The following is a 10611-nucleotide window of genomic DNA, read 5'->3' on the forward strand; positions in this document are numbered from 1 at the left end:
ATCCCAATCAGAATCCCAATGACATTCTTTACAGAATTAGAACAAAGAATCCTAAAATTCATATGGGGCAACAAAAGACCCCGAAGTGCTAAAGCAATCCTGAGAAAAAAGAACAAAACAGGAGGCATCACAATCCCTGACTTCAAAACATACTACAAAGCTACAGTAATCAAAACAGCATGGTACTGGTACAAAAACAGGTGCACAGATCAATGGAACAGAATTGAAAGCCCAGAAATAAAACCACACATCTATGGACAGCTTATCTTCGACAAAGGAGCTGAGGGCATACAATGGAGAAAAGAAAGTCTTTTCAACAAATGGTGCTGGGAAAACTGGAAAGCCACATGTAAAAGAATGAAAATTGACCATTCTTTTTCACCATTCACCAAAATAAACTCAAAATGGATCAAAGACCTAAAGGTGAGACCTGAAACCATACGGCTTCTAGAAGAAAACGTAGGCAGTACACTCTTTGACATCAGTGTTAAAAGGATCTTTTCGCACATCATGTCTTCTCAGACAAGGGAAACAATAGAAAGAATAAACAAATAGGACTTCATCAGACTAAAGAGCTTCTTCAAGGCAAATGAAAACAGGATTGAAACAAAAAAACAATCCACTAACTGGGAAAAAATATTTGCAAGTCATATAGCTGACAAAGGCTTAATATCCATAATATATAAAGAACTCTTGCCACTCAACAACAAAAAATCAAACAACCTGATCAAAAAATGGGCTGGAGACATGAATAGACATTTCTCCAAAGAAGATATACGGATGGCCAATAGGTACATGAAAAGATGTTCATCATCGCTGATCATCAGGGAAATGCAAATCAAAACTACACTAAGATATCACCTTACACCCATTAGGACAAAAATATCTAAAACTAATAGTAACAAATGTTGGAGAGGTTGCGGAGAAAAGGAACCCTCATACACTGCTGGTGGGAATGCAAACTGGTGCAGCCACTATGGAAAACAGTATGGAGATTCCTCAAAAAATTAAAAATAGAACTACCATACGACCCAGCTATTCCACTACTGGGTATCTATCCAAAGAGCTTGAAGTCAGCAATCCCAAAAGTCCTGTGCACCCCAATGTTCATTGCAGCATTATTTACAATAGCCAAGATGTGGAAGCAACCTAAGTGCCCATCAACAGATGACTGGATAAAGAAGATGTGGTACATATATATAATGGAATACTACTCAGCTGCAAAACAGAACAAAATCATTCCATTTGCAATAAAATGGAAGGACCTTGAGGCAATTATGTTAAGTGAAATAAGCCAGTTAGAGAAGGATAATCTCTGTGTGACTCCACTCATATGAGGAATTTAAAAATGTGGACAAAGAGAACAGATTAGTGGTTACCAGGGGAAAGGTGGGGTGGGGGGTGGGCACAAAGTGTGAAGTGGTGCACCTACGACATGACTGACAAACATTAATGTACAACTGAATTTTCACAAGATTGTAACCTATCATTAACTCAATAAAAAAAATAATAATTGGGGCTGGCTCCGTGGCCGAGTGGTTAAGTTTGCGTGCTCCACTGCAGGCGGCCGAGTGTTTTGTTGATTCGAATCCTGGGCGTGGACATGGCACTGCTCATCAAACCATGCTGAGGCAGCGTCCCACATGCCACAACTAGAAGGACCCACAACAAAGAATATACAACTATGTACCAGGAGGCTTTGGGGAGAAAAAGGAAAAAAAATAAAATCTTTAAAACTAATAAAAAAAAACGGGGTTAATAATAGCAACCTTGCAGGTTGTCATTAATGTCGACAGATAAAGCAATCATTGTTCTAGTTTGGTAATATCTAAAAATTAGGCCTGTATTTTGAGACCTTATTATCTATTTCAGGCAATTGAACAAGGCTGGAAGAACTGTTTTTAAGGAGAATGTTTATCTCCAGAAAGCTCTCGCATACCACCTAAAGGAAGCTGATGATCTACAAAAAAACTCCCAGAAGTTGCAAGAGACTCAGAATTTTCTGTTACATCAAAAGGTTCCAACTCTCATTTACACTTTGTTTCTTATCTTTTTTTTTTAAGGATTGGGTTGGTAAATACTAAGAATTGAGTATAATAATGATGCATAAAGACAATGGGACCATTTTTCTTCTGTCTGGATGATGTACATTTCTTATCTGAAAAGATTAATTACTGAATGACTTATAAGAAGCACTAGACTTGGCAAAGAATATACCAGAAACATAAATATAACTCCCATCCTCTATACCTTAGAATACTCATTTTTCTTTGCTTAGATTTGGTCCCCGAATCCCATAGGAATAGGTTCAGCTGTGCATAACAGCCCTGACAATAATGGCCTCACTATGTAAGGGTTTATTCGCTCACCTAAAGGAAGTGTGGAGGTAAGCAATCCAGAGCTCAAATGGTAGTGCCACAAAGTCAACAGACACTCAGGTTTCTTAACTCTGCAACATGTGGCTTAAATCCTCAAAGTCACCTCATGGCCCATGGCAGCTGCTGGAGCTCTAACCGTTATTCAAACAGCAGGAAAGAAGAAAGACAAGAAGGAAAAATGTATGCCGCTCCCTTTAGAGGTCTTCCTGGAAGTCCTACACACATTTCTACTTATATCTCATTGACCAGAACTTAGTTTTCTGGCTATGCTGAACTGCAAAGGAGACTGGGAATTTTCAGCTGAACTTACTGCCTTACTGAATAAAATTGGGGTTTCATTACTAAGGAAGAAAAGGAAAATTGACATTGGGATAGGCAACTAACAGAGTGCCAGTTTCCAGTATATAGTTGTTAAATTAATGTTTTAGTGTATAGTTATTAATTTTGGAATTACTCTTTTGATAATATAAAACATTTAAACTTTCAGAATTTTAGAGGAAGGAAAGTTTCGTAATTAGCAAAATCAGTGGTCCTCACAAGTCCAGTAAAGGACCCTAGGATGTTTTTTACTCTCTCTACACAAACACAGAATATCAAAATATCACCATCTCTTGGGGCCGGCCCTGTGGTACAGTGGTTAAGTTCGCATGTTCCACTTCAGTGGCTGGGGGTTTGCTGGTTTAGATCCCAGGTGTGGACATGGCACCGCTTGGCAAGCATGCTGTGGCAGGCGTCCCACATATAAAGTAGAGGAAGGTGGGCACGGATGTTAGCTCAGGGCCAGTCTTCCTCAGCAAAAAGAGGTTTAGCTTAGGGCTAATCTTCCTCAAAAAACAAACAAACAAACAAACAAATAAATAAATAAATAAATAAAATTTAAAAGTAAATAAATAAGAGAAAAAAATATCACTATCTCAACCTGGCATCAACTCAAATCTTATGAAGTAATGGAAATTAGTGAGGAAGTTTTTTTGTTTGGTTTTTTTTTGAGGAAGATTAGCCCTGAGCTAACATCTGCTGCCAATCCTCCTCTTTTTGCTGAGGAAGACTGGCCGTGAGCTAACATCCGTGCCCATCTTCCTCTACTTTATATGTGGGATGCCTGCCACAGCAAGGCTTGCCAAGCAGTGCCGTGTCTGCACCCAGGATCCAAACTGGCAAATCCCGGACCGCTGAAGTGGAACGTGTACACTTAACCGCTGTGCCACCAGGCTTCCCTGTGAGGAACTTTTAAGTTCTGGAACTGATTAAATGAAAAAAACCTTTCACTTCTGTCATCTTTCTGTTTTTAGGAGATCAATGATCTGTTGGTTAAGGAAAAGATTATGCAACTTACCCAGCAGAGATCACAAATCCAAACTCTTCAGAAGAAGGTGGTAAGCTTGGAGACTGCCCTAAGTTGTATGACCAGAGAGTTTGAGTCTGAAGTTTTAAAACTGCAGCAACAAGCAGAGATAGAGAACCAAGCGGGTCAGGTTGAAATTGACAAGCTGCAGCAACTTCTTCAGATGAAGGACAGGGAAATGAATCGAGTGAAGAAGCTGGCCAAGAACATACTGGATGAGAGAACAGAAGTGGAAAGTTTCTTTTTAGATGCTCTCCACCAAGTGAAGCAACAGATCCTATTTAGCAGGATACATTATAAACAGGTAGCACAAGCTGCTTTCAACTTTAAAATGAGAGAGGCATGTGCAGGAAGAACAGAATATCCCAAAATCCGAACATTTGATGGCAGAGAGCACAGCACCAATAGTGTGAATCAGGATCTTATGGAGGCTGAGAAATGGTACTAATAACGCTTTAATATTTTATCTTTTGTGCTGCTGTATTTTTCTGCTCTTTAGAAAAATAAGAACCCTGAATCGTTCGGCTTGATAATGTCCAAGTAATGAATAGATTGCTCAGTAAGTTACTTGAGGACAGGAACTGACTTATTCATCTTGGTAACCCCTATGCTTTGCATAGTGTGTGGAGCTTAGTACAAATTCTTAGTAGATGCCCCCTTTTTGTTTGTGACAGAGACTTGTTAAAGAGATCAGATTATTTGTTCCATATAATGTCACTGTAATATCTTTTAACATGTTCCTTTGTTTCCTGTAAATTAGTTATGAAGGTTTGATTAGATTCAAGTTAAACATTTTTGATAAGCATAATTTCACAAATATTTTGTATTGTTCCCTTTACTATTCTGAAATGAAATTCATAGATAATAATAGCTAACTAAACATATAATTTAAAAAATCAATATAACAATTCTTTGTACCAGTTCTTTCTTGTACAGAACCGTTCCGTGGATTGGAGGACACCCAGTAGTGTCCACCTCCATCCCTGTATTAACCAAAAGCCCCCACAAGTTTCCAGAATATACTCTAGAGATCTGCTGCCACTATGATGAAGGCAGCAGAATGCTTGAGACAGTTTAGACTATATATAATGATTACTTCTTTCCAGAATAGCAATTTTGTCTATTAGACTTCCTCCTATAAACCATAGATTAAATTATAGTGCATTTTAAAGATTATTCTGAAAAAAATTATGTTTTATATTCCAATGCAATTAGATTCTTCAAAGACCTTAACTCAAGAAATTTTAAAGGACTCTCTACTACTGTGTACTTAACATCTTATTAAGAGTGCCTCCAAATATGCTTTTTGCTTTAAATTATTTTTCATGGACTAAGGTGTAGGTTTTAAAAAATTATATAGCTGTTGGGAAGGTGAGTGTCTTCTGAAAGGTAAGATTCTTCTTCAAAAATGCCTGTACTATAATTTTTTTACCTTCTTGCCATATGCAGAAGTCTGTAATAACACTTCTATTACCAAGAGATTCTCTGTAATTTTCTCTTTTTTATTTAATGTCAAGCAAGTTGAGTCCCTACCATACATAAGGCAGTTTCTTTTACACTTTTTTATCTAATGCATATTAAGTGATATATAAATTTTCAGAGGACAGGACATAAAATGATTCTCCACATTGTCATTGCAGAAATTGGACTCTTCCTATTCTGCCTTCTGTGTGACATTTTTGCTACTGAGAAACTTATCACCTTAACCTCAGTTTCCTATTGCCTCTACCAGCAAGGCAGAGCTGATGGTTAAAATATATGTCATCTGCTTAAGAGGCAGATTGGGGAAGGACATTTGAAGCATATGGTGATCATAAGGCAAAACCTAAACTTTTAAAGAAAACTAACTCAGGTGACCTATATGCAAAAATATTTCTTTTCTTTTCCTTTTTTTTTTGTTTTTGAGGAAGATTAGCCCTGAGCTAACTACTGCCAGTCCTTCTCTTTTTGCTGAGGAAGCCTGGCCCTGAGCTAACATCCGTGCCCATCTTCCTCTACTTTATATGTGGAACGCCTACCACAGCATGGTGTGCCAAGTGTGCCATGTCCATACCCGGGATCTGAACCAGCGAACCCCGGGCTGCCAAGAAGCAGAACCTGCAAACTTAACCGCTGCGCCACTGGGCTGGCCCCCACAAAAATATTTCTTACATTATACAACATCGATACGCTATCTGTATGTCAGCCAGCTTTTGTAAATAGCAAGTAGACTATAAATCCTTTGGGAAAGTTATAGTATAGATAAAGACCTGCCTGGAAAGCTTAGCTGCAGCCTTATTTGGAGGTAAGAAAATAGACTAGATAAATTATATGTTATCTTCTTAATTTACCTTTTGTTACTCTATTTTCATAGCAAAATATCTAATACAAAAAGAAATGTTAAAAGGAATTTATCAATAATCTCACCAAACAACTGTTTTTTTCTTGTTCCTTCTTTGTGTCTGGATACATAATGTTATATTGCAACTTTCTATTTTGCTTAATTGCTTAATATTTGAGCAAAAGCTTTTTTCATGTTATAGTTTCTCTTATTTTCATTTTAATGACTACATAACATTTCAGATTGGCTAGCAAATTGATATCCTTTTCAACTTTATGATTTTGTAATGGACACAGTTTGTTTTGTAGTCATTACATTTGGAAACCTCATAATATTCAGTTATGGTTTGGAAATTTCTTTTCTCATGTTTACATATTTTGTATTTTTTTAAAAACAAGAGATGCTTACTTTGACCATATTTTTCCTTTTCTTTTTTTTTCTTGGAAATTTTCCAGGACAGATATTCAAGGAAATGTGGATATTAGAGATTTGACCTGGGAGCAGAAGGAGAAAGTCTTGAGATTGCTCTTTGCAAAAATGAATGGTTTTGTTCCTAGGTAACTCCCTGTTTTTGTGGTGAAATACCAAATTGTTATCAAACCTGGAAACCATGTAGGAACAATGAACTTTAATTCTCACTTAGAATTAAAGAAATGGGAAAGGACCAAAAAATACAAGGGTTGTACTGCTTAGCTACTGCAATTCCCAGAGAGAAAGAATGGGAGATGAATGAATGAGAACAAAAGTGAAAGATAAATTAAAATTAAAGGGAGGAGAAAAGAGAAGATTAATCTTAGATGTTTAAGGTAATGCTTTGCTAAGAAGGTACAACATTGCTTAGCTAAATGAATGGTAACTGAGAAGCTTAACAATTGTTAAGATTTTGTTGGTCTGCAAAGATAAGTAAATGATTGTTAAGCTGATTATTAATCAAGAGAATCTCTAATACCAGGAAAAAGACCTGGAAAGGAAAAGAAATCCACAGATATTCCAGATAGTTCTTTGTAATGATTAGTTTCACTTTTTTTCTCTACTGTGTTTTATCAGGGACTGTAACACTGGTAATAAACTATAAAGTGGCTAAAATAAATCAACCACTTATTGATTGTCATGTGCTTGGTACTACGTTAGGGACTATGGGGATTCAAAGAATTAAGAGATATTGCCTTTGATCTCAGAGAGCTTACAATCTTGTTGCCCAAACAAAACCAAACATAACAAGGAAAAAAATTAGGCCACAAGATAAAGTATAATTGGAGTCAGACAGTATGTTAATGGGCTAGAGTAGCCAGGTAAGACTGAAAGAGTGTGACTCTGTGGGGTGCCTTGTAGGATAGTAGGAGAGTAGAGAGAGGGAGGAGGGCACATCAGGCAAGGTGCTTAGTCAACAGCACAGCCAACGCCCAGAGGTAGGAATGGGTGTGGGGTATTTAGGAAATATTGAGGAAAAACTGCCTGGCTTGAGGAAATTTGGTGATGCCAGAGAGTAATTAGTAATTAGCAATTAGAAATAAAATGTAATTCATATGGTTAAATTATGATGAGACTTAAAAACCATGCAGAAAAGCCCGAACTTATGCTAGTAGATTCTAGAGTAGTGTAACATACTTTTCTTCTCTGCCTTGCAGGAATACAAGGAGCAATAAGCCATACTCTCTCACTGGAAGGGTTCACAGGTCATTGTTCTCAGAGCTGACCTTAACCTAACACAGTGACATGTATGATGGATTGGAGGACAAAAATAGAGTTGGGGACCAGCAGAAGCTGCTGCACTACTCTGGGCATGCGGTGGTGAGGGATTTAGGCAAGAGTGGGAGCAGTCAGAATACAGGGGACAAACTGAGAGGCACTTAGGAAGGAGAAACAGGACTTGGAATAAAGGAGAAACAGGACAAAAGGAATAAAGAAAAGAGAGTAAATGTTTAAGCTTTTTAGCTTAAGAAATGAAAGAATGGTAGTATGAAAGACAAATGAAAAATCTGGAAAGCCAGTGTGAGGGAAAAGTTTAAATTTTATTTAATCCATCCACTAATTCATTTAACATACACATATTGAGTGCCTACTATTTATTGAGGATATATTGTTGAGAAAATAAAGACATCATTCCTAATCTCAGGGAGTTTATGGTCTACATGGGAAGAAAAACATTATTCAAATCATCACACAAATTAATATAAAAGTACAACTATGACATAGGCTCAGAGGAGTGTCATATAGTGGTAATAGGGCCTACTTTAGGGGAATCTGACCTAACTGAGGAGATCAAGAAAGTTTCTGAGGAAGTAAAAGGTTGAGCTGATCTCTAAAGGGTAAATAAGAAGAAAAAGAGGGGAAGAAAAACTTTCTAGGCAGAAGAAATAGAAAGTAGTATTTTCAGAGTTGATTTGGAGATGATGGCAACATATTGAAGTGAAAATACTTAAAGTATTTGTAAATAGTGATTGGAGTACAGATGAGAGCTTAGGGAGTGAGATTTGAGCTCCTTTAGTGAAAATTGGTAGTTGAATTTCGGAGAGTGGATGAAGGTAGAAGAGTAAAGGGTCAAGGCTAGAACCTTTAGGAATAACCACAATTAATGAACAGGGGAACAAAGGAGAGTACAACGAAAAGAGAAGAGTTTAAAGAATTATAGGCTAAATAAAGATGGAGGACTTTGAAATGCCTTTGGGTCTGTTAGCTTTCCAGAATTTTATTAAAGAGGTGGAGGTAGAATCGGACTGTAGGCACTGAGTGTCTTTCTTATTGGGAATTAACTTTTCTGTATCCCGGAGAGTATAGCACAGTTACAGGCCTCAAGTTCCACACTGTGTTGTTTTCAACACTGAAGAAACAAAGGAATTTGAGTGAAATCTTTCACACCAAAGCAATGAACTTGAACTTGGCCACAATGGAAGGATGTCTGAGCCTGTTGGAATCTCATGCTAGGGCTAGATAAAGTTAGGATAGGATAAGATAGGAATAGAATAGTGAAATGTTGAAATGAAGATGAGATTAAATGAGAGCTCAAATCAGACTGGGGAAGAATTAGATGATAACAGTTCTTCCAAGGTAACTGGAGTAGTTAGGAAGTTGGTAAGAGTTCAGTTGATTGTATGTGATTGTGAATCCAACAGTACAATATTTTTCTTTGTGATTAAACTAAGTCAAAGGAGTATAACCAATAAACTGTACTCTTTAGTGCATCAGCAACCACTCTGGCTATAACTCAGGCACTAGTAGTATCTAAAGTACATTTTTTTCCAATGCATCATTAGACTATTAAATATAGCCAGATTTTGAATGGGTTTATGCTGCTTTCCTATGTATCTAATTGAGGAGAAGTTTTAGGAATGAAGTATGTGTCTTTATCTGCTGGCAAATCAACCTTGTGTACTTTTTATAACTCTGGTAAGCTCACTTTCCAATTAGAATATTGAATTGGTGATATGTTTATTTCCTGCTCTTAAATCGGACTTTTCAAAGTATAAGGAGAAATTTTCATACTGAGTCAATCTCCATTGGGTAACCTGTCTGTGTTCTAAGGTTCTTTTTGTGGGAAGGGAATTCTTCTGGCCATATTTTTGGTCAGTACTCAGGTTCAACCTTGCCCATCACCTAAATTAATAGCTGTTGTGTGAGTATCATCATGATCATCTCCATAAATGTTTCTGTTTCTTAAATTCAATGTCTCAACTTTAAGAGAATATGTTTATATTAACTTGCCTAACATTATACTGCCTATTGAGTGTGTAAAAGCTCATTTTTGAAAATAAGAAGCCCATCCAACAGAAGCATTTCATTTAGTACTTTAAAAGTGTAGTTGAAATACAGGGCACAAGGAGATACTGCCTCATTGTTAAATTTTTACCCACCACAGGAAATACAGCCAGAGTTCTAGGCCTCCAGTTCCAGACTATGTTGTTCCTGACAATGGAGAAACAGAGGAATGTGGGTAAGGTTTCCCTTGACAAAGTAATGAACATGAGCCTGATCACAGTGCTCCTTGTGGACATCTTATATGTGCTAGAATTAAGTCCATTGTTCTGAACCAAGTTCCACGTGTGTGTGGTTATTGACAGGCTTGTTACTTTGTCATTATTGCAGGGATGAATGTAAGCTTCAAGATCAAACCTTCATCACCCAGCAAGTGCCAGTCTCAGACTCTTCTGGTGAACTGACGATACCCAACATTCAGAAAGGATCACAAGAGTCTGACATGGTAAGGAGTCTGTAGTCTACCCAAACAATACATGTAACTGTTACGTTTCCATATGCAGCTTCTTGCTGAGTCACAGTTCTTTTCTCTATCTAGGAGCTCTTCAGGGATCAGTGAAATGAGTATAACACTAGTATGAGATCATGGACATTTTTATAACTATATTCACAGTAAGGAAGGCATATTATGCTTGATGCAAATGTGTATTTGTACTGTGTGGCAAACCTATAAATTGCCTTTTGAAATATGCTGCCTAGTCAAAATATGTACTATCTTTATGTAAGAATAAACATAATGACCAAGTAACTCTTGGCATTGGACGGAGCTGGGAAGTCTGAGTCACTATAAGCTAGGGGGCAAAGGCATTATAAGG

General features: G+C 37.2%; 1 protein-coding gene across 2 annotated transcripts in view; it reads left to right on the forward strand.

Annotated features, from left to right (window-relative positions):
* The window catches only part of BBOF1 (basal body orientation factor 1), a 61889-nt gene that overhangs the window by 39155 nt on the left and 12123 nt on the right, over positions 1 to 10611 (forward strand). For both annotated transcript variants that reach the window (XM_046646959.1, XM_046646960.1), the window contains exons 7-11: positions 1873 to 2017; positions 3671 to 4164; positions 6499 to 6600; positions 9900 to 9974; positions 10127 to 10241. In XM_046646959.1, the coding sequence (XP_046502915.1) occupies positions 1873 to 2017; positions 3671 to 4164; positions 6499 to 6600; positions 9900 to 9974; positions 10127 to 10241 (931 nt within the window). The remainder of the gene's footprint in view (positions 1 to 1872; positions 2018 to 3670; positions 4165 to 6498; positions 6601 to 9899; positions 9975 to 10126; positions 10242 to 10611) is intronic.

Source organism: Equus quagga, chromosome 20 (assembly GCF_021613505.1).
Source record: "Equus quagga isolate Etosha38 chromosome 20, UCLA_HA_Equagga_1.0, whole genome shotgun sequence".
Taxonomy (NCBI): domain Eukaryota; kingdom Metazoa; phylum Chordata; class Mammalia; order Perissodactyla; family Equidae; genus Equus; species Equus quagga.